This window comes from Rhinoraja longicauda, chromosome 31, assembly GCF_053455715.1.
Source record: "Rhinoraja longicauda isolate Sanriku21f chromosome 31, sRhiLon1.1, whole genome shotgun sequence".
NCBI lineage: Eukaryota > Metazoa > Chordata > Chondrichthyes > Rajiformes > Arhynchobatidae > Rhinoraja > Rhinoraja longicauda.
The window spans coordinates 15,440,283-15,465,091 of NC_135983.1; the positions used below are offsets into that span (position 1 = coordinate 15,440,283).

At 45.3% G+C, this 24,809-nt stretch overlaps 1 protein-coding gene across 1 annotated transcript in view; it reads right to left on the reverse strand.

The window, feature by feature from the left end:
- The window catches only part of fpgs (folylpolyglutamate synthase), a 39,807-nt gene extending 15,914 nt beyond the window's left edge, over window positions 1-23,893 (reverse strand). Inside the window, exons 1-12 of the mRNA XM_078425895.1 lie at window positions 23,639-23,893; window positions 20,562-20,696; window positions 16,899-16,952; window positions 16,177-16,241; window positions 14,498-14,612; window positions 13,753-13,830; window positions 13,578-13,639; window positions 13,022-13,124; window positions 12,298-12,375; window positions 9,776-9,923; window positions 4,742-4,828; window positions 816-913 (exon numbers count right to left, since the gene is read on the reverse strand). Of these exons, the coding sequence (XP_078282021.1) occupies window positions 816-913; window positions 4,742-4,828; window positions 9,776-9,923; window positions 12,298-12,375; window positions 13,022-13,124; window positions 13,578-13,639; window positions 13,753-13,830; window positions 14,498-14,612; window positions 16,177-16,241; window positions 16,899-16,952; window positions 20,562-20,696; window positions 23,639-23,803 (1,188 nt within the window). The 5' untranslated portion in view covers window positions 23,804-23,893. The remainder of the gene's footprint in view (window positions 1-815; window positions 914-4,741; window positions 4,829-9,775; window positions 9,924-12,297; window positions 12,376-13,021; window positions 13,125-13,577; window positions 13,640-13,752; window positions 13,831-14,497; window positions 14,613-16,176; window positions 16,242-16,898; window positions 16,953-20,561; window positions 20,697-23,638) is intronic.
- Window positions 23,894-24,809: the final 916 nt, after the last annotated feature.

Genomic DNA, 24,809 nt, shown 5'->3' on the forward strand with positions numbered 1-24,809 from the left:
GTGGAAAGTCATAGGCTAGAGGGCATAGCTTTACGGTGAGGGAGGCAAAGTTTAAAGGAGACGTGCAGGGTATTTTTTTTTAAACAGAGTGGTGGGTGCCTGGAACATGCTGCTTGGGGCGGTTTAGTTTAGTAGCTTATTGTCCTGTGTACTGAGGTACAGTGGGAAGCTTTTTTCTTGCTTGCTATCCAATCAGCGAAAAGACTATACATGATTGCAATCAAGCCATCCACAATGTACAGATAAAGATAAACGGAATAACATTTAGTGCAAGATAAAGTCCAGTAAAGTTTCATTACTGATAGTCCATGGGTCAAGCTCAGAACCTGCTCTCTAGTTGGTGTTAGGATGGTTCAGTGGCCTGTTAACAGATGGTGGAGACAGATATGATAGTGTTATTTAAGAGGCCTTCAGAAAGGTACATTTATATTGATAGGATCAGGTGCAGGCAGAAATTAATTTATCGTGGCATCATATTCCACACGTATGTTATGGGCCAAAGGGCCTGTTCCTGTGCTGTACTATTCAATGCACAACCAAACTTCAGCAGCTTTTCCCCTGCTCCGGTGAAGGAGTTTCTGGATTTACTTTTGCAAGTGTGCACCATGAGCAAGTGAGTGATGGAGCTCGCTGTGTTGGGGGTCGTGGATGGATAAAACTGGAGCAAGATGCCTTGGAGGCAAGCTTTAACAGCTCTGAAAACCTCTGTATGAGGAACTCATAGGGTTTGTGGCACTCAACAAACCATTCGGATTCAAATACAGACTGTGAGCAGCTCTAATAAAGAAGGCAGACCCCATGTTATGCCAACGCACCTTGATACTACCAATCGTATGAGCACCATCAATGTAATATGTCACGGGGCCACGCTTCAGGATCTGCGAACGACCCAGCCATTCAGTATTGTGTAATCCTGGAGTAAAATCAGAGACAAAAAGTTCACATCTCAAGTAAATCCCAGATCACCTTGTGGAGAAACATGCACTTTGATTGCAAATTCTTCATCTTCCACAAGAAATCACACAAGCATCTGGTGGGACACAGGTAGCATCTCCTCAGCCCCTACCACATAAATTCTCAATGAGAAGTTATGTATTATTAATCTCACCCTGTCTGCAGTAAACGTCTACCCCTTCCGTTTGTCCAATCCACTTAGGATTGTTGTCACTCGGTCTGGTGAGAATCATTGTTCTCTATTCCCTGGTGATGGAGACACTCCTCCCTGGAATAACAATAGACAATAGGTGCAGGAGGAGGCCATTCGCCCCTTCGAGCCAGCACCGCCATTCAATGTGATCATGGCTGATCATTCTCAATCAGTACCCCGTTCCTGCCTTCTCCCCATACCCCCTGACTCCGCTATCCTTAAGAGCTCTAGCTAGCTCTCTCTTGAATGCATTCATAGAATTGGCCTCCACTGCCTTCTGCGGCAGAGAATTCCAGATTCACAACTCTCTGACTGAAATTTTTTTTCCTCATCTCCGTTCTAAAACACCTTCAAACCTTCCTGTAGAATCCACAAGCCAAGGGTGACACAAGAAATAAGTGAATCCCATTTATCTTCATTAAAAATAAGTAAACTCCAACAGCAATAATAACCAGTGGAAAGAAATGAGCCAATTAATATGCCAGCTGGTCAAACAGATCTCCAGCGCCACTTATGTTCAACACAGACTTTCTCTTATCCTCTTCAGCTAACTTGCCTAGCTGTTATGCTACTGGACCATAAGCAAGGGTTCTGGACCACAAGCGACCAGGCATCATGTTCACATTCCACCATGGCAGTTGGAGAATTCAAATACTTCTAACCAAATAAATCTGGAATTAAAAAGCCTGTGACTGTATTGGCAGTGGCTGAACCATTGGATTGTTGGAAACAACCGCCTGACTTACCAAATTTCTTTCAGGAAGAAAGTGTGTGTCTTTACCCAGACTGGTGTGGTGTCTGACCCACAGCAAGGGGAACAAATCTTAACTGCTCTCAGTGATGGCCTGGCGGTGCTGGATCGAAGGGCCAAATGGCCTCCTCCTGCACCTATTTTCTGTGTTTCTATGTGAGATTCAAGGCTGCAGCTCTGTGCCGGTCTAAGTTTATTCAGGAAAGGACAATGACTGTCCTCACCAGCAATGCCCACATCACTGACCAAATCTTATAGAAATATTGAATACCATTCCAATTCAAAGCATTAACTGCTCAGCTGGTTTGGCAACTGGATCATCATCTGCCCACATTGGTAACAGATTCCAGACATCAAGAATACTGAAACCAAAGTAATGTGGCCAAACCTCAGGGGTTAATTATAAGAATGAACCAAATACATTTGAGTAAAGAAGAAACTAATTGTGATGTAACTGATGCATGTAGAAGACAAAGACGTTTTTTCCTCCAGAACAAAGGGGCATATTTACACTAAAAGCTGGGCCACCTGGGAATCAAACCAAGAAGAACTTATACAGGAATCAGCTTGGTCCCTGAAACCAGCCTTGGGCTGCTCCGCTTCCTGCAGCACTGGTTTGAAGACATACCACCGCACATCAACGGACTGTAAATATATCCCGATATAAATAACTCTGCTTTTCCATCTGAATGAAGCTTCTGTAACACGATGCTCTTCCAAACCATGCTGAATTGCACTTCTATTTGAACCCAATGTCCTAAAAGGCCCCACAGTCCATTTCAGGAAGCAGCATGAATTAAAGAGCCTGCAAAGACTTGATGGGCTTAATGGTGTTCTGCTTTAACGTTCTCTCTGTGCTGGGATTAAGCTGCAGTTATAAAGTCATTTACCACTGAAGTCCACCAGAAGGCAGCACCTGCACAAGGCTGTGTTGCAGCAGCTACTGTTGATCTCAGTTCCTCACCAGGCACCCACAGACCATCCACTGGGGTGCAGGAAAAAAAATCTGCAGATGCTGGTTTAAATCAAAGGTAGACACAAAATGCTGGAGTAACTCAGCGGGTCAGGCAGCATCTCTGGTGAGAAGGAATGGGTGACGTTTCAGTCTGAAGAAGGGTCTCCACCCGAAACATCACCCATTCCTTCTCTCCAGAGATGCTGCCTGACCCGCTGAGTTACTCCAGCATTTTGTGTCTACCATCCACTGGGGTGCGATTACCAAGAGCACAGCACCATTATCACACCATCCTCGACCACAAACACAAAACGTCATGTGTTCATCATCCCACCCAGAACATATGGTAAAGTTGTGTGTTGCTGCCAGGTGAAGGGAGAGATGGGTGAAAGCAGTAATCTCGCTAAACCTGCTCGATTGTCAAAATACACCAACTGGTTTACCACAACATTGGAATGAAAATTACTTGCACTTTTAAGCAATCTTTTTACATTCCTTTCCAAATAATGTATCTATGTTTTATCACAAGGACATATTCTGAAGTGCAGTCATTGTTGCAATGGAGGGAATGTCACAACCAGTTTATACAGACTGCTAGCTGCACGTGACAATGATTAGCTAATCCATCTCGTTATAAAGGACAATTACTGGCCATGGCACTGGGAAAAAATTCCCCTACTGTCCAAATTGGTCCCAAGGACTTTTTTTTCACATCCAGTGGAGGGCAGTGAATTTTACATCTTGCTTTGAAGATGGATTTCCAGTCAGCGTTGCCCTCAGTATTGCTCTGGAGAAAACTGTGCTTGGGTCTTTCAAGGAAACTGTACCAGGTCTGCTCTTAACAAGCAGACATCACGTGGTTGGCCCTTGTAGCTCTCTGAAGCGCTCCAGGTACACACTGCGAGTGAAGAAGGACACGCATGTTGAAGGATAATAAAAACCTGCAGCACTCCCCCTGTCCTAGAAAGAAAGGTTGGGTTGGTGGATGCCCGCTCGGTTGGTCTCCTGGCCCTACACAGGCACTCCCATTCGGTTGCGAACAGTTCACAGGAACGGAACACTGTCGTAACCTGGGGATATCTTGTCTTTCTTCCATCAACACAGCAAGTAGAAACACACCAAGACGCGCGAAGCATCGGAAGTGACTGTAAATATGCAAAACCTCATTATTTCCTCATACGAGATAGGTTGAGGGGAAACCCCAAAATTTCTACAGTCTTATCAGATCAGGAAATGAAAAACTGCTCAATTAAAGAAACCAGCTCAATCCCGCACTTCAACGTGAGCAGGAGTTACCCTGATGAACTAAAATTAATATTCGATGGCAGAAGCACGACTCTGCATTTTGATTGAAACACATCTGGAGAAGAGTCAATGCAGATAAATGAGATTTCCTCCATTTCTCCACTTTCCCAACTACAACTGAAATAGCTCCAAATACAATGCCAAAGAGGCTCAAACAAAACCACAGGCAGGCTTTCCTGGCCATTCAGTCAGAAGTTAGCGCAAGTGAGCTCAGGTAGTGAAGTACTCAGGTAGCACAAGTCAGCTGGGTGTTCCTGAAAAGGGAGCAGCTAATTATAAAAGCCAGGTCGAGGTCCCCATCCTGTGAGCCCAAAGACCCAACACTGGCAAGTCCAACAGGGTGAGACAGCCATCCTTTCACAGTGGCTGCATGGTTAGAATGATTCGAGAGTGGGCAGACCTGTATCAAGTGCCCCAAGTCAACATCCCAGAAACATGCAGGGAAACATGCTCCCCCAATGGACCAGAAATACTGCTACACTTTATAAATTCCATAAAACTGGACGTTATGTGCACAGGATCCTGAGGTTACAAAGCACGGAGTGCCAGGGACAGCTGTACACATGGGTTTCACGAGGGTTACCTTCCATCATGGCCGTGCTTGGGTAGAAAGCTGAGCTGACAGGTAAGCTCTCAGCATGGTCCTGCCTTTCCTGGAGTGGTGGGAAATCTGCAAGAAACAGGATTTCAAGATGTCAGGAACTCATCATCCGAAACAACCCAACCACTGAAAATAACACCAAAATCTACAACGCTCACATTCATTACATAAAAAGTTGAATTTCCATCATTGAATGTTAGTCAGTGTTTATCCCCCCCCCCCCAAGCTCAGTATTCGCAAAGGAACAGAAAAGAATGGGAATGCTCTTCCAGCTATGAGAAGGAGTTATAGACAATAGACACAGGAGTAGGCCATTCGGCCCTTTGAGCCGGCACCGCTCAATGTGATCATGGCTGATCATTCTCAATCAGTACCCCGTTCCTGCCTTCTCCCCATACCCCCTGACTCCGCTAATTTTAAGAACTCTTTATAGCTCTCTCTTGAAAGCATCCAGAGAAATGGCCTCTATCGCCTTCTGAGGCAGAGAATTCCACAACTCTCTAACTGAAAAAGTTTTTCCTCATCTCCGTTCTAAATAGCCTACCCCTTATTCTTAAACTGTGGCCCCTGGTTCTGGACTCCAACATTGGGAACATGTTTCCTACCTCTAACGTGTCCAATCCCTTAATAATCTTTTATGTTTCAATAAGATCCCCTCTTATCCTTCTAAATTCCAGCGTATAGTTGTTGCTGGATGTGTAGGAAGGGATGGGAAGGTGCTACAAGGGGAGAGTGACCTCTTCAGAGAGTAAAGCAGGTGAAGAAGAATGACGACTGGAAGCATGGTCTTTGTGCAGAGAGGCCACAGAGACCTTGAAGAGATACAACCAGGCAATCTCCCTGTAACATGCGGTTTGAGAAAGGCTGTTCCTACAGGGATCTCCATAACATGTATGGTCTCCTGCATTTTTTCAGGAAGGTCTCTGTAAGGATAGCTTTAAAGGACACCTGCATATTGGGGAAGCCTGCAATGCAGACAGGTGTCTGTGTCTGCTTCTGGGGGCTGAAGGGAAAGTAGGCAGAAGCTCTTCCCCTTGAATGTGGAATTTAGGTGACCTCCCTCTTGCAGCGATGAGATGTGACAGAGACCAGCAGCACCGGCCTGGAATGACACCGAGCTAGGACACCGGGAGCGACCATGATCCTGGCCTCCATCAGCAAAGTATTCAGTGTGCACCAGAGACCGAGTTTCTCACAGGACGTCAGTGAGGACAAAGAATGCTCTGTGTATTCGTTTTTTAACCACGAGAGTTTTGCATAGCAGTTAATTCTTGGAATACGACCAGAAAATGCTGGAAATGCCAAGCAGGATATGCAGCATCTGAGAAAGGAGAGCAGGGCGCGGCCTTCACCACAATGCCCTCACATGGGAGGGAGTCTGGTACAGCCAGCATTTAATGCCCATCTCAAATTACCCACGAGGAGGTGGCACTGAGCCACCTTCTACAGTAACTAGTCCATGTGGACACAGTCCCACTGTTGGGTAAGTTACATACAAATAAACTTGTTGTTGTTGACATTGTGCCAGACTTAAAGATATAATGTAATACCACACTTCTTCACCAACTGGTCATTTACTGTCTCAACTCATAGCCATACTATTGCTACACAGATACTTCCACAGAAAACAAGCCCCATTGACCTGGGTAGCAGTAGGCAAATCTCAGCTGGATTCCAACAACAGTCAAATTTATTTTGCAACCCGACACACTTTAATCAGCAATTTTAGAGTATTGGTCTCAATAATGGCAATCACAAAACTACTGAAATGTGAAATGGAAGACAATTTGTCAACCGTACCCAATCTGCCTTATAGGTGACTCTGGAGATTGATTGAATGACACACCATGGGAACAGGTCCTTCGGCCCACCGAGTCCACACTGACTATGTTCTATGTAACCCATATAATCTATATAGAACTATGTAATAGTTCTATGTAATCCTACTTTTGAATCCACTCCCAAGACGCCAGGAACAAATATACAGATGGCAATTAACCTACAAACCTGTATATCTTTGGGACGTGGGAGGAAACCAGAGCACCTGGAGGAAACCCACGCAGGGAGAATGTGCAAAATCCACACACGCAGACCCCGAGGTCATGATCGAGGCCAGATCTCTGGTGCTGGGAAGCAGCAGCGTGGCTCACTTTAAAATATATCCTCAAGTCGAAGATGATCAGGGATGGACCTTGTCAGTGATACCAAGACCCGTGAATGAATATAAAAGTTAAAATTATCCACAGGCGATGTCATCTCTCCATCACCTCACCCCTAGAGCAGGTCCAGCATCGTCTCTCCTTCCAGCCCAGAAACATCCAACCATAGAGTATGGAAGCTGTGAATAACAGTTGGACCCCTGGCTGATTTTCACCCTTCAGCCCTCTCCTCTCTCCCACAGAACCAAGTATTGCCCAAACCGTGTTCTATCTTAATTCAAACTAAGCTAATTCATTATATTAAACCCACAAATGTTCTCAATGTTCAGGTTATTATCACTGAAGGACAGAGTATATTAAGCAATTGTGATATGTGTCTAGCAGGCAGGCTGTAGTTTAAGGAGCGAGCCAAACATAAACTGCTGGAGGAACTCAGTGAGTAAGGCACCATCTGTGGAGGGAATGGATAGGTGGGTTTTGGGTCAAGACCCTTCTTCAGACTAGGATGACATCTTCAAAGTAGCCATACCTTGAGGAGATTTTGCAGTTGAACAGTAAAATGGAAACTTGAGGAACTGTAGATGCTGGAACGTTCAGCAATCTTCAGTTTAATCAGTGATTTAATCAGTAATCAGAACTTTCCCAGCTAGATTTTGCTGAGATAACAGAGGAATTGAACCCTGGGTTAATCATTGACTTTAGCCAAATATGGGGTGAAGGGGCCATGTTAAGCTTTGTCAATGTCCTGCCCCCACCCTCAGTTACTGTTTAAATAAAGACATGCATTCCACAAGAATAAACAGAAGTAAACATAAAAACGTTAATCATAAACCCCTGTAAGTGAAAGACTGTTTTGCAGTTGCATTGCAAAACTATCTGCCCACATCTGGGTTTACGCCAAAATGAGTCTTGGCCAATTTTTATCCGGGAACAAAAATTGACCTAATTTTGATTTGATTTATCAAACTAATTTGAGAGACCAGAAAACTGCAGCTGTAACTGTCCGAAGAGTGTCATTGACTACATACTGCACCGAATGGATGAAAGACCTCTTATATCATATCATATATATACAGCCGGAAACAGGCCTTTTCGGCCCTCCAAGTCCGTGCCGCCCAGTGATCCCCGTACATTAACACTATCCTACACCCACTAGGGACAATTTTTACATTTACCCAGCCAATTAACCTACATACCTGTACGTCTTTGGAGTGTGGGAGGAAACCGAAGATCTCGGAGAAAACCCACGCAGGTCACGGGGAGAACGTATAAACTCCTTACAGTGCAGCACCCGTAGTCAGGATCGAACCTGAGTCTCCGGCGCTGCATTCGCTGTAAAGCAGCAACTCTACCGCTGCGCTACCGTGCCGCCCCTAACATTAGAATTTTTTTGGACACTGCAGCCAAGTTGTGCAGCACCTGTTGTCAGTCATAAAGTCAGTCATACAGCATAGAAACAGCCTCTTCAGTCCAACTCATCCATGTCGACCAAGTTGCCCCATTTAAGCTAGTCCTGTTTGCCTGCATTTAGCACATATACCCCAAAACCATTCCATCCATTTATCCGTCAAAGTGTATTTTAAATGTTGTTATTGTATCTGCCTCCACCATCTCTTATGGCATCTCATTCTATATACCTACCACCCTCCGGATAGAAAAAGTTTAGGTTCTTGATAAATAAATCTTGCCCCAATCATCTTAAACTGATGTTCTCTGGTTCTCGATTCCCCTGCCCTGGGAAAAGGACTCTGTACATTCATCCTATCCCCCACATCCAGACACTGTTTTGCTGTATGACCATGTACAGCTACTGGACACTGCAGCTAAATGCGCTACCCCTCAACTAAATCTCCTGGATATTACGTCCACATCATGCTGTTCTAGACTTTCAGAATGCTACATCCAAAACATTTTATAATCCTGTTCAAGGTCTTCTTGATACTGGGCTAAAAGCTTATTTATGAAAAGTTCCATCCCCAAGCTTTGCTAACCTTTACCGCATGATCAGAATTCTTATAATTGTATACCTAATAATTGGGGTTGAGTTATGGGAGAAGTTGGAACTTTTTTCTTTGGAGCACAGTCGGCCAATGGGAGATTTTATTGAGATGTACAAGTTCATGAGGATCATGATATAGTGAACACTCAGTCTTTTTCCAGGGCAGAGGATTCTAATTCCAGAGGGCATGGGGTTAAGGTGAGAGGGTAGAGATTTAGGAGGGACCTCAGGGGCAACATTTTCACCCAGAGAGTAGTCCATATCTAGAATGACCTGCCAGAGGAAATTATAGAAGTGGATACAATTACGACTTTTTAAAGACATTTGGATATATGGATAGGAAGGTTTTATAGAGCTCTGGGCCAAATACGGGCGAATGGGACTAGCCCTGTACACCAACTTGGTAGGCCTGGACAAAGTGGACCGAAGGGCCCGTTTCCATGTCGTGCAGTTTTATGACTCTATGACCCATGCGTGTCAAGAGTGCTAGATAAGGTGCAAGTTAACCAGTGAAAGTTACCAATCTTAGATGGCGAAGAACCAGCAAGGGAAAAATCAATGCAAGTGAAAGCCATAATGCTTTCTGTACAGCGGGGAACTTGGGTGGGTCCCTGACTGTTTAATACAAGTGCTGGGGTGAGGGCTAGAAAGAAACCATTATCAATTATCAATCAGAAGCAATTATCCAGGACAATCAAATCCAACAATTCGCAACCCAAACCATAAGGTTTCCACATTCGATATATAATTAAGAAACCACAGAACAAAGGCTGTTGCAGACCTGTTTACCATTGACTGGTTAGCACGCAACAAAAGCTTTTCAATGTTCCTTGGTAATAAATAAACTAACTAACTAACCGGGGTGGTGATGATGCTGGAGCCATGCCCGACATAGCTGCAACGCCAGTGATGCATTTAATTTCTGATGGTTTCCGGCCAAACCCAAGGTCAGTTTCTCCCTCTCAGACTGGAAGTCCTCCAGATCGGAGCAGAGCTGCAGAGAACACTGGGGAAAGAAGAATTCAGGAGGAGCTCAATGTTCATAGTGATTGCATCCCAATTAGTCTCAGCTCTCGTGACCAAACATCACCACTGATTGTCAGGTTTAAGAGGGTAATTAGGTGAGATGGTAGGTGATATTCACTATTGTAATGTAGAAGGTACAGTAGTAACACAATAACACAACCAGCATGTGAAAAATTAGCCGGATTGCTTTTTCATAACAGTGAATATAGGGGTAAATATATTGGAAATATTAGATTTCCACCCGAGATGAAACAAGGGCCTGATTAAACATTTCATCTCAGAGACTGCACCTTTCTCAGTGCCACACCAGAGTACGTCTAGATCTTTGTGCTCAAAGCTTTGGCACAGAATCCAAACTTCGTTCCGACTCAGTGAGCACACGAACCGCTGAGGCGAAAGCTGTGTCCAGTAAACATGGCATGAAGCACGAACTAGAGTCCAGCCTGAGATACAGCCAGGAAATGAGGAACACTGGTCAAGTGTATATTAACAGAATGGGTTCAGCAACCTGATCAGGGGAAATGAAGTTGGAGATTTATCCATTCCTTCTGAAATCTGTAAATGCCTCCATGAAATGAATAGAATACTATGCCTCACCAATGCAGCAGATTAGATAGGGTTGAACACAAGGTAATGTGACCTCGATGCCCGGACCCACCATCGAGCAATAATAGGCACCTTCGACAACCTCAAGCAAGAACTTAAGAACAGGATAAAATATGTTTTTATTAATTCTAGAGACATGAATCTTTGTTGTGTAATGACATGCAGAGGTCTCCGCACAAGGTGATGCCAGCTTTAGTTGTTGAAGCACCATAGTAGGGTGTTCTCCCATGACTATAATGTTCCATTCCCTTGCGCAACGTCTCAGCTAATGTAGCAGCCTGTGCTTCCAGGCAACAAGATTCATGCCACCAAATTAACAGGCAGTGGACACTTCCAACAGTGGGGAGTCCAGCCACCCATCCTTGACCTTCAGTTCCTCACCATAAATATCTTGAGGGTCACTAATAATCAAAAACCCAACTGGAGCACCCACAAAACTACTGTGGCTATGAGGTTAAGTTAGAGGCTGGGTATCTTGTTCTGAGTGACTGGCCTTCTGACATTCATAGACCTTTCAGCCATACGCAAGACACAGCGAGAGCACAATGTAATATGCTCCACTTGTCTGCATGCATGCTGCGCTAACTACTCACAGCTTGCCGCCATTCCAATGCCCAGAACACCCATTGCTTCCACAGTGTGTATCATTCCAAGTACACTGCAATCACTCACTCAGGCTTGACAGTACCTCCCAAACCCACAAATCTTACCCTTAAGATGGACAAGAACAATGGGAATACCTACACCTAGTTTCCCTCCAACGAGCACACTATTTTCAATTGAAAATATACTGTCCGTTCTTCATCATCTCTGGATCTAAATATGTAAATCCCTACCCAATACTTGAGTCATTCAGTACGGAAACAGGCCCTTTGGCCTAACTTGTCCAATCTGACCAAGATGCCCCAGCTAGTCCCACATCTCTCTACACCTTTCCTATCGACGTACCTGGCTAAATGTCTATAAATGTGGTAATTGTACCTGCCTCAACTACCTCCTCTGACAGCTCGTTCCAAATACCCATGACCCATTATGTGAAAAAGTTCCCCTCAGGTTCCTATTAAAACTATCACCTCTTACCTTAAACCTATGCATTCATCCTATCTATTTCCTCTCATGATCTTATACACCTCTACAAGATCATCCCTCAGCCTCCTGCACATAAATTCCTAGCCGGCCTAACCTCACTCTATAGCTCAAGCTCTTGAGTCCTGGCAACATCTTTGTATATCTTCTCTGCACTCTTTCCAGCTTAATGACACCCTTCCTATAGCAGGGTAACCAAAACTCACAATACTCCAAAAGTGGCCTCACCAACGTGTTATACAATTGTAACATAACATCAAAACCTCTATATGCAATACCCTCACTGATGAAGGCAATGTATCGATTGCCTTCTTGACCACCCTATCTATCTGAAGAAGGGTCTCGACCTGAAACGTCACCCATTCCTTCTCTCCTGAGATGCTGCCTGACCTGCTGAGTTACTCCAGCATTTTGTGAAATAAATACCTTCGATTTGTACCTGCATCTGCAATTATTTTCTTACACACCCTATCTACCCATGTAGCTGTGCTCCTAGATCCCTCTGCTTCATAACACCCCCCCCCCCCCCCAGGCCCTTAGCACTGTGGGAACACCATCTTCCCAAAAGGCAAATGGAAATGGACAGTAAATGCAGACTCTGGGCAAACAAATTATCAGTTAGACAGGAACACTCCATTCTCAATCCCTCCAATTTCACTTACTCCAATCTCTTTTGCTCTTTCAACCAGGACAGCCATTGGTCCACTGGGCTGTGACACTGAGAATGCTGGGACTCCCGGCTGGAAAACAGAATGAAAACTTGGCAGTTCACCCCAGGAGTGAAGAATAGTGTTAATAAGCAATAGCAGAGGTGCAAAGTGCCACACAAAGAGGGGAAAGAGCAGCACTGTGGAGCAGACGTAGATTTGCTGCCTTACAGCGCCAGCAACCCGGGTTCGATCCTGACTACGGGTGTTGTCTACACAGAGTCTGAACGTTCTCCCTGTGCCCACTTGGATTTTCTCCGCGTGGTCTGGTTTCTTCCCACACTCCAAAGACCAACAGGTTAATTGGCTTCTGTAAAATTGTAAATTGTTCCTAGTGTTGTGGGATAGTGGTTGGCGCTGACTCAGTGGGCCAAAGGGCCTGTTTCCATGCTGTAACTCTAAAGTTAAAAAACTGCATTTACATGTCAAATTGATCCATGCCAAAATATTTCTGAAGAGTCAAAAGGGCAAACCCCTTCAATAAATTCAAACAGAATGTTTTAAATATTTTGAATAGTGTTCAGTAGGAGAGATTCCCAGCTTTCAAAAAGAGAGCTCTTGTTGTGCCCATACTTGTCAGGGCACTTTGTGAGCAGGGCAGGGCTGGAGATATGACACTTGCATTCAAGGTATTTACAGCCCACTTGACAGATCAGACCTGGCAGCAGCTTCCTTTTACCTTGAATATTCCTCCTTTCTGCCATGCTATTTTCTCCATGGTGTCTCCCAGGATACTGACGTGATCTATCCCGAGTGATGACACTCCACACACTACGGGACGCCTGTACAATTCAAGCAAACAGACAAGGAGAATATCTCAGGGTGAATGAAGACGACTAAATATCAGACACAGCCATACCTAGATCTGCAATATTTGGTGAAAATGAGGACCACTGGGGCAGCACAGTGGCGAAGCGGTGGAGTTGCTGCCTTACAGCGCCAGAGACCCGAGTTCAATCCTGACTATGGTTGCTATCTGTAAGGAGTTTGTACATCTCAATGTGACCACGTGGGTTTTCCTCTGGTGCTCCGGTTTCCTCCCATATTCCAAAGACGTGCAGGTTTGTAGGTACACTGGCTTCTATAAATTGCCCCTAGTGTTTAGGATAGAACGAGTGTATAGGCGATGGTTGGTTGGCGCGGATTCAGTGGGCCGAACACGCTGTGCCTCTAAATTAAACACAGATGAAATTGGACATCACAGACACATCCCTGAGTGAACTGAAATCTATTACCTGATTATATTGGTACAATCATAAGCTCCACCAATTCCAACCTCTAATATTGCAACGTCAATCTGAAGAAACATGAGAAATAATACTTAAAAATTGTGTTCTTGTGATTATCCTCATAAATATTAGTCACATAATGGGCAGATCGCAAGACTACTCGCCCAACTCAATACCTTACCTTTTCATGCAGGAAAATGTGGAAGGCAAGGATGGTGAGGAAACGGAAGTACGCAGGCATGGTCCCAGAGTCACGGTCCTGTGGAGGACATCCAGGCAAGAGGAAGGGGTGGGGTGAAAAAAATAACACCATTTAGTATTGGTTCATATCCCGCCCCTGGAAAATTCCAAAGTGCTTTATTCCAGGGCCTCGCAACAACCTTCATCGCTGCAAAACCTCAAAATTCTTGTTTGTGCAAATTACATTTAGCAAGTCAAATCAGGAAATCATGCGATTAAAGATTTATTCCACAAAGGAGAATGTCATCTGATCTTCAGGAGTGCATCTTCGATGTAATGTATCACCAACAAGATGATCAATATGACAGAATTACCCAAAATATAACACCTCTTCAATGTCAAGAACTACCGATCCATGGGAACATTCACTGGCTATTCACAAATCATCCCAATACCGAACAAATAAATTGCTAATGCTTTCAGCATCGCTGGGTCAAGGTCCACTCACGTTCTACCTTATCAAACTGGAAGTACCTTCAAAACACAGTTAGAAGCCAAACAAGTGAAAATAGAAAAAGGAAGCCAAAGTTTCTCATTGGTGTAGTATATGCTATGGCCAATCATCACAGTACCCACCATACAGATCCACAAGCATTCGTATCACAAATATTGTGACAAAAGTCAATGCTTGCAGAAAGACGACAAAAAAACAACAGAAAATGCTCAGACAAAAGGTGACCTCTTACCTTTGTTTCTTCCAATCGGTTATACACTTGCCAGAAGTACTTTGTAAAGAGATCTTTGCTGATTGGTTTACCATTGATCCGAATTCTCTCCCTCACTTGCACGAGGTGTGGGGAACTGTTTAAAAGAGATGATTATAACATGTAAAAAGTAAAGAACGCAGTAAGAATGCTCATGTGCACAAACCAAAAGCACTGAACCAGACCTGTAATTTCATTTCACCCTTTCAGAGCAAATTTGTCATTGCTGATGTTGAGGAAATGGAACAACCAGTTATTGCATGTCAAGCTCCCACAAATAGCAGCACCTAATGACCTAAACCTGCTACTGTGTTATGGGATAGGTATTGGTCAGGTTTCTGGAAAACGACTTTGCTCTTCTTGAAAATGCCATGGATCCTCCTAAGTAAAAGCAGCCGTGATCTAATGTGAAACCTGAAAGATAACACCTACCTCATTACAGTATGGCAATGGAGCACCAATCTAGATTTCAGTTTGACATCTCACACAAGAACCGGAGTAAAAAAAACATGGACCAGGGAAAGAGAATGTTAGGGCTGGGGCATGGAGGAATAACATAAAGACAAAATCCAGATAGCAAGAGCAAAGCAATCATAAATACATCAGGGGAAGATTTTATGAATGGAGGTATGAAACAAACATAAAAGGAGGAAAAGGGACTTTTAAAAAGGAAGCATGTGTAGGTTTTATTATTGATTACTGCCTTGTGATTCTTTCTAAATATATACCAATGTGTAATAGAAAACTGGCACAAGGCATGACAGTGAACATTCCATCATTAATAAAGTAGAAAGAATCAATTTTTCAAACTAATTACATCCACAAGCAACACAATTATTCTAGTCTAGAAAGAAGCATAGCTCTAACCCTGCCTGCCAACCAGCACCAAACGCGTGATGATGAACGAACCAATGCATCATTCATGAAACAAACAGCTTCTGTAGCCAAATTAGTTCGTGTTTCTCATTAATGGTGAGATAACGATCTGTTCAGCAGCAGCATTGCAAAGTAGAGACACTCCACTTTCTGTCATCCCGGATTCATTTAAACAGGATGCAGACTTCAAGCCAGATGTAATGTCTCTGTACCACCCTCATGAATTGCCATAATCCCTTCTAATGTCTGCTCCTCACCATATCCAATATGAGTGCATCTGTTTCCTACACCAATTGAGATTGTCAAGGCCAATTTTCAAAGAAACATTTTGCCCATGCACAAATAATTTTAATTTTAATATTAAAAGTGGTTTTAAAATGTTGTTATTGTGAACATAATGTTGTTAATTGTCCTCAAGAATCTTTATGAAATGGACAGCTCTATATGTTAGAATGGTTTAGAGGGATAAGGGCCAAACACAGGCAAATGGGACTAGCTCACTGTGCCAACAAAGTGGGCCAAAGGGCCTGTTTCTGTACTCTCCTATGACATTGTTAATTATCATAGGATACGTTTATTAACTGGCAGTGACAAAGGTACATCTTTTTGCCCAATGTTACTGTGAGCAAGTGCTTACGTGCAGGGATGTGGAATACCAAAAGTGCTGAAATTACCCAGTACAAATGCCTCAGAAAAGACGACAACAAGCCCCTCTCTACATAACCTGGAAACTATTAGGATTTAACATTTCAAGAGGAACAAGATCAAAACAAATCTAATCTTACCTGTAAAATCCAGTCTTCAATCCATAATTACGTAATATCTTTTCACAAAATGCACATGTGGAACCCTGTCATAAGCCAAGGAAAATCAAGTCACCAAAGGATTGACAACTACAGAAACAACAAAACAAGTGTGAATCATTAACTTCCATAAGTGATCTGCACAACATCATCTGGGCATTGACACAAAGATGCAGGTCCCACCTGTAAATAACTGTGGACAAACAACATCTGAGGCTACAGCCACTTCCCCTTCACCTACTATCCATGCATTTCCCAAAGGGAGAGTGGATGGTCTTTTAAAAGAAGGGATGTTTTCTCATTTCCTTCTGCAGTTCATCTCAACCATATCTCCATTCGGGTCAGCTGAACTGCAGCCCTTCTTCCAATGAGGCACACCCGTGGGGTTGGTTTGCAAACCTTCAAACTTCCTAGACTTTGCCACAGCAGATCAGCTTGAGGATGCATTCAGGAGGGCCTCCCCAATCTCTCACCAACTTGACCAATTCCTCGAGCACATTCTTGCACCGATTCCCTTCAGTAAGAGAAAACACAAGATCTAAATGTTTAAGTGTGAGGGAAATCAAGCAGTTTGAGCCCCTGAGTCAGTTTTGGATCAGGTTCATCTGTCGATCAGAACTTCAGTTAGTTCCAGATCATGTACACACAAAACATTGAATGAATGACATGAAGTTGTATTTACGGTGCTCCTGTTAAGAACTGACCTTTCCCTTTGTCCCAGTCACATGAATGATGGCAAGCTGGTCCAGTTCCTCGATCTGCCAATACAAGACACAGGTTATACACTGTTCCAAAGATTGTACACTGTTCCAAAAGAACAGACAAAATGATGAATGTACTGGACGATTTGATTTGTGATATAAAGGATGTGGTATATGTTGTGTATTCATGCCAATACACAAGAGTTGCAACTCATTGTTTTATTTGTACTTAAGCGGAGGTAACAATAAGTGCTATCGTCTTCACAGTCTGGTCGCGGTCCGCCTGGAAGGCAGCGACCGGCAGCGTACATAGTCAAGGTGGGAGTGAAGATCTGGACTGGATCGCGTGTGGAATGTGCAGCATGCATAGTGAATGTGATACTATATATATATATATAGTGAAGGTGAACTAGCATGCACAATCTACATCCTTCCTCTCAAGGAAAGAATACATAATAAAATAAAGATACGGTAGTCGCCGTGGATCTTATAATATATATCACCGCTCATGTGTGACTAACATAAGTACAGGTAAACTGATATTGACAAAGGCAGTTCAAACGTAGCCCGTTGAATGTCACTCAAAGTTCAAGTGTTAGGCCTGGTACTTCACGGTGGGCCGGCAGGCACGACCTGCACGTGTACGGTACAGTCCCGCTGGAGACGAGACCGATGGAACCGGCCCCAGAGAGTGCGGTGACATTGCTGGCGATGGGACGGGAGACCGGGTGTGGAAGGAGCGGCTGTTTCTGCTGGTGCGGCGCCAGGCTGTTGCACACCGCACAGGACTCTACTCTTTGACGAATATAGTCAGACATTCCAGGCCAGAAGAACATGCTCTTAGCTCTCGAGATCGTTGCTTCTGTGCCTGGGTGTCCCCCATGGATGCTGTCGAAGTACTTGCCATGAAAGGAGGCAGGAATCACAGGTTTGTGGCCCTTTACGACAATACCACCCTGCAGGACGAGCTCGTCGCGGACGGAGAAGAAGGGCTGTAAGGCATCCGGCAGTCTGTTCTGCTTGACCGGCCACCCATGTCTTATGACAGAGGATAGTGCTAGGAGGGTGTCGTCGGCGGCAGTCTGGGTTGCCAGGTCCTCCAGGCAGGATGAGGGGACGTAGGAGACCATCATGACGGCAAACTCGTCTCCTGACGAAGGAGAGCCGCAGGTTGCCCGCGGAGCTCGAGAAAGGGTGTCCGCCAGGTGCATGTCCTTGCCCCGCTTGTAGACTAGAAAGATGTCGTACCTCTGAAGCTGCAGCATCATCCGCTGGAGCCGCGCAGGGGCGGCGTGTATTGGCTTGCTTACAATGCTAATGAGTGGCTGGTGGTCTGTTTCGATCGTGACCTTCTTGCCGAAGATAAAATCATTGAAGTTTCTGCAAGCGAAGATGACCGCTAGCAGCTCTTTTTCGATTTGCGCATATCGTTGTTCGGTGTCCGTCATAGTACGAGAGGCGTAGGCAACAGGTCTGTGGCCGTCACCGCTGTTTTGAAGGCAGACGGCACCCAGTCCATACTGCGAGGCATCGCAGGACAGGCAGCTTGACATCGTAGTACACGAGAGTGGGGGCACAAGACATCTGTTGTTTCAGAGTGTCGAACGCTCTCTGTTGCTGTTCATGCCAGCCCCAAACAGTGTCTTTGTGAGTTAGTAGGCGTAAAGGGGCAGATATTTCACTAAACTTCGGGATGAATTTTCCCAGGTAGTTGACCATCCCGAGAAAGCGCTGCAGACCGGTCACATCGGAGGGCGCTGGCAGTTTGTTGATCGCGATTGTTTTAGATGGATCGGGTTTGAGACCGGCGCTCGTGAATATGTGGCCCACGTAGTTGACTTCGCTCACCCGGAATTTACACTTAAGCAGGTTGAGCTTGAGATTGATCTCTTTGGCGCGGTCGAGGACTTTCTTCAGATTCGCGTCGTGGTCCTCGACATTCTGACCGGCGACGAGGATGTCGTCAACCACAATCGAGCAGGGGTATCCGGCAAATAGCTGTTCCACGGTGCGTTGAAACACCTCGCTGGCTGAGTTTATGCCGAAGGGCATACGTAAAAATTGGTCAGGTTGGAGGAGTTGTCATCTAGCGGAATCTGCCAGACGGAGAAAACTGTCGTCTTGCCCAGTTGCGCTGCGACATCTTCCACCGTGCGCATGGGATAGTGTGGCCGTTTAATGGCGGTGTTTAAATCCCTGGGATTAATGCAAATCCGTATCTCCTCCTGGTCGCGGTCTGCCATCGAATACGAGTGGGTCAGGCTTGCGAAACGCTCCAGCCATAGTGAGACAGTAAATCAAAACAAACTAAGCAAAAAAAAAAAAACTGAAGTAGTGGGTCGAGAAACTTCTGACGCCATGTTGTGTATTCATGCCAATACACAAGAGTTGCAACTCATAGTTTTATTTGTACTTAAGCGGAGGTATTAATAAGTGCTATCGTCTTCACAGTCTGGTCGCGGTCCGCCTGGAAGGCAGCGACCGGCAGCGTACATAGTCAATGTGGGAGTGAAGATCCGGACTGGATCGTGTGTGGAATGTGCAGCATGCATAGTGAATGTGATACTATATATATATAGTGAAGGTGAACTAGCATGCACAATCTACAGTATAGACTTGGGTTGAAATTGTATAAAGCAGAATACAAGTGGGAATAGTTGATGGAGCCCCAAAACTGTGTCTCTCAATACATCCATTTCTCATAAATGGGAAAATATCAAGTTATGTTTGAAAGGAAATGCAATATCATGGGAGATTTTATTCTATATACATATTGATTGGACAAAACAAACTGGCAAAGGTACTGTAGAAGCATTTGTGGAATAGAAACATAGAAAATAGGTGCAGGAGTCGGCCATTCGGCCCTTCGAGCTAGCACCGCCATTCAATATGATCATGGCCGATCATCCAAAATGGGGTAGTGCCCACGATATAATAGAATTCAAATGCAATTTGAAAATGAACACGATATGTCCATAACCAGTGTCTACAATTTAAATAAGGGCAAAGATACAAACACAACCATTTTCCTGGAGGTGTCACTGAACACCAATGAGAAGCAGGAAACCCTCTTGAAGTATCAAAAGTCACTAAGACTATGGTCCCAGACATTGCTTACTATCTTCGTTCTCTCACCCTTCCACACACATGTTGCTTTGTTCTATTAGGGCGGCACGGTAGCGCAGCGGTAGAGTTGCTGCTTTACAGCGAATGCAGCGCCGGAGACTCAGGTTCGATCCTGACTACGGGTGCTGCACTGTAAGGAGTTTGTACGTTCTCCCCGTGACCTGCGTGGGTTTTCTCCGAGATCTTCGGTTTCCTCCCACACTCCAAAGACGTACAGGTATATAGGTTAATTGGCTGGGAAAATGTAAAAATTGTCCCTAGTGGGTGTAGGATAGTGTTAATGTACGGGGATCACTGGGCGGCACGGACTTGGTGGGCCGAAAAGGCCTGTTTCCGGCTGTATATATATGATATGATATGATATGATATGATTAGCTGCCATCAAGCATGCAAAATCAGCAAGATGGATTCAGCTGCTTAATCTCTGCACCCCACCCACAGACCATAGGTTTGAATGTTCCCAGTGACTGGCAGTGTGATATATTAGTACTAACAAGCTACAATTTTCATTGATCTCTCCATCTTTATCATTCTTTTTACCGTCATGCCAGCTCGACGTACGAAGGATTTCATTGCTTCCAACGTGCCCTGTGTTTGACCACGCTCCCGATCCCGGCGGATCTGCTCCAGAGTGCTGGCATTGGTCTGCAAGGTGTTCAGAGTCTGGACTGCATCCTAGAATTCAACATAAAGGCATTCAAAGGAAGCAATGTGTGTTGTTCATGTTCAATGGAATCATACAAACAAGGTGAATTCTTGATCTTTCAATCCAGCCTGTTGCAGCCCTTGCACCTTTCCTTTACCTGCACTTTCTGTTGCTATATTCTACACACTGTTAATTTTTTTCTTTTGCACTACCTGTTGTACTTGTGCATGGTGTGATGTAGCTGATAGCATGCGAAAAATGTTTTTCACAGGAGCTCTGTAATAATAATCTAAGAGGATCCTATATCTAAAATAACTCAGGAACAAAATGTCCCAGATGCGTTGCCACTGCCAAAGCAGGCATGCCATCTGTCAGACTCCTGAACTCAAGAAATAAAGAAAAACAGGTGGTTAAAAATACATTAATCTAAATATTTTTGAAGTGCAATCTTTAATGTTGTCATGTAAAAATCACTGACAGATGTGGGTTCACCACTGCTGTGTATTAAATTAACATAGGAATTGGCTAATAATCACTGTTGATGAACAGTAATCCTCGCTGCAAAGGAGGGATAATAGACATCAAGAATCACATAGAGCGAGAAGATCAAAGGGCAACCCGCAACCATGGAGCCAGGCCATCAGCATTCCACGACCTTCGCTGTAAACAAATAGCTCCACAATCAGGAGTATGAAAATGTAATTCAAGGCTGGATTTTTACATTATATTCCACCTCCCTTCACATCCTTTCACACCACTTTCACCAAAGGGAATATGCCTTCATATACCTCGGACAAGAAATACAGAATAATTCACGCAGTGCTTTTCAAAAAATGATCAAATGTTGGAGTAACTCAGCAGGTCTGACAGCACCTCTGGAGAACATGGACAGGAATGTTTTGGGTTGGAACCCTTCTTCTGACCGACTGTGGTGAGGGGAGAAAGTTGGAGAAGGAGTAGGTCAAAGTCTGGCAAGTTATAAGTGGATGCAGGCAGTGGGGGGAGGAATTGGCAGATGAAAAGACAAAAATGTGAGATAAGGATAGAAGAGGGGTAAATTGTGAAGCCAGAGGAAGGAATTATCGGTGGAAGAAGAAAGGGATGGGCATCCAGGTGGGGAAGAGAGAGGGGAAAAAAAGGAGGCAGGAATGGTGCAGTGTTTGTAGGTTAGTTACCTAAAATTGGAGAATTCAATGTTCACACTGTCCAAGCAGAATATGAGATGCTGTTTCTCCAGTTTGTCTATGGCCTCTCTCTGGCAGTCGAGGTGGCCCAGATCAGAATGGGAATGGGTAGGGAAGTTAAAATGGTTAGCAAACCGACAGATCCTGCAGGTCTTGGTAAACCGAGTTCAAGTGTTTGGCGAAATTGTGAATGATCAGCCATGATCACATTGAATGGCGGTGCTGGCTCGAAGGGCCGAATGGCCTACTCCTGCACCTATTGTCTATTGAAATGATCTTGCCAATGTAAAGGAGGCCACATCAGGGCGAGGTCAGAGTAGGTGCATGTGAACCTCTGCCTCAACTTGAAGACAGGGGTCCCTGGACGGATGCGAGGGAGGCGTTATAGAGACAGGCGTTACATCTCCTGTGATTGCACAGGAAAGATTTTCACCAATCTTTCTTATATCAGTTTTGTCTCTGCTTCTCCTTGTTCTGTGCGACGTTCTCTTTTTTAGGTGCTGTCTTAATGAATATGATTACTATTTATGAGAACTGTTTCTGACATGTGCAGTTATCAGAAATCAAAAATACAGCATGGAACAGGATTATAAAATACTCTTCTTCAAGTTAGAGGAATTTGTTATTTCAGTTTTATCTCACGGGGAACTGACAACAGTGCTATCTAGAATCCGAAGGAGAGTCCCAACCCCAAACATCGCCTATCCATGTTCTCTAGAGGTGCTGCCTGACCCGCTAAGTTCCTCCTGTATTCTGTTTTTGTTTTTTTTAAACAGCACCTGCTGTTCCTTGAGTCTCCACGTTAATGTCTGTACTTGGCACCCAGCTGATAAAGTATAATGTCTACTTCTCAAGGGAAGGATAGAAGGAACAGTTGCCAAAGACACGTAAAATGACTTTGGAGCCAGTCCCAAGCAAAGCAACTCACCTGTATGGAGTACACAATGTACAACAAGGATCCACCCACTTTTGCAAAGAGCTGCTAACCGCACTTTAATGAAGTATAAGAAAATAACTGCAGATGCTGGTACAAATCGAAGGTATTTATTCACAAAATGCTGGAGTAACTCAGCAGGTCGGGCAGCATCTCGGGAGAGAAGGAATGGGTGACGTTTCGGGCCGAGACCCTTCTTCAGACTGCACTTTAATGGAAGTTTACTGCGGTATAAGGTCTGTCTCCGGACCACCTGTCGGAACTCTTTTTTCCCCTCTGTACTGCAGGTCACGGGGAGTTGTCAGGGGCGTCGAGGAGCAGCTGTCACGGTGTTTTGATCTCGGTCCGGCGGCCGGCGCCGCGCTCAAAGCCGCTGGGCGGGAAAGCGCGGGCTCTGGAGTGCGCCCTCACAAAGCTACTGCTACCGTCCCGGGGCAGCTTCGCACCCTCCTTGCCTTGACCCCCCCCCTGGTCTCCAAAAATATACCACCCAGCCACCCCCCACATTACTCCCCCAGACTTTCCCGCAAGACCCTGCTCCCGCCTCCTCAGCTCAGGCCCGGGGTCTCGGTGCCCCCCCCCCCCCCCCCCCCGGGGCGCCGGTCCTGTCCCCCCCCCCAGCCTGAGCTGAACCCCTCTCCCTCTCCTCTCTTCCCCCTCCCGGCCCCGGGTCCCCTTTCACTCCCCCTCCTCCGGACATCCCCATGGTCGGCCATTGATCAGGTGTCCCAGCCCCCCCCTCCCCTGGACATTCACCCCCCCACCACACCACCGCCCGCGGGTCCCGGACCCATCCACCGGGTGCCGGGCGGCTTCCCTGCGGCGGCAGCGGCGGCGGGCCGACTGGCCTCACCTGGTAATCCATGCCGGGGATGTGCAGGGCGGCTTTGGTCGGCGCCGTGCTGTAGCTGGCCGGCCAAGCCTCCTTGAGGTCGCTGAGCGCCGCCCCTTTCCTCCTCTCTTCAGCCTTCACTCGCCGCCTCAGCGCCTTCACCAGGGCGCGGAAGAGCCGCGCCATCGTGAGCCGCACCGAGCAACACGTGGCTCATCGCCACCTCTCACCCCAGGCTTGCTGGCACGCAGCTGCGCGGCTCACACTGCCCGCCATCTTTGATGCTGGCAGCGCCTCCCCTCTCTCTCCCCCCCCCCCCCCACTCCCCTCCAATTCATCTGGATCCTCACAGTCAATTCATCTGGATCCTCAGTTTCTCCATCGCTGCTCCCACCCTATGGAACTCACTACCCCAAACCGTTAGAGACTCCTCCACACTCACCACATTCAAAACATCACTGAAGTCTCACCTGTTCAGTACTGCCTTCAACCACTGAAGGTCACCTCACCTTCTGTCTCCTTTCTCTGTTCGTTTACTTATTTATCTATGCATTTCCCTATGTTCTCTAAATCCCTGTAAAGCGTCTTTGAGTATATGAAAAGCGCTATATAAATGTAATGCATTATTATTATTATTATTGTTTTCCCCACTCTCCTTCTCTTACATAAGTCATTCGGCCCATCAAGTCTACTCCACCATTCAATCATTACTTGTAAGAAAATAACTGCAGATGCTGGTACATATCGAAGGTATTTATTCACAAAATGCTGGAGTAACTCAGCAGGTCAGGCAGCATCTCAGGAGAGAAGGAATGGGTGACGTTTCGGGTCGAGTCCCTTATTCAGACTAATCATCCAATTATTACTGATCGATCTTCCCATCCCAACCCATTATCCTGCCTTCTCCCATAACCTGACACCCTCACAATTCAAGAATATAGCAATCTCCACCTGAAAAATATCCATTGAATTTTTCTGCAGCCTTCTGTGGCAATGAATTCCACATATTCACCACCATCTGACTAAATCAATTCCTCCTCATCTCCTTACATGGCAGTATTAATACAAATTGTAATAATACACACTTATAATTAGACAATAGACAATAGGTGCAGGAGTAGGCCATTCAGCCCTTCGAGCCAGCACCGCCATTCAATGCGATCATGGCTGATCACTCTCAATCAGTACCCCG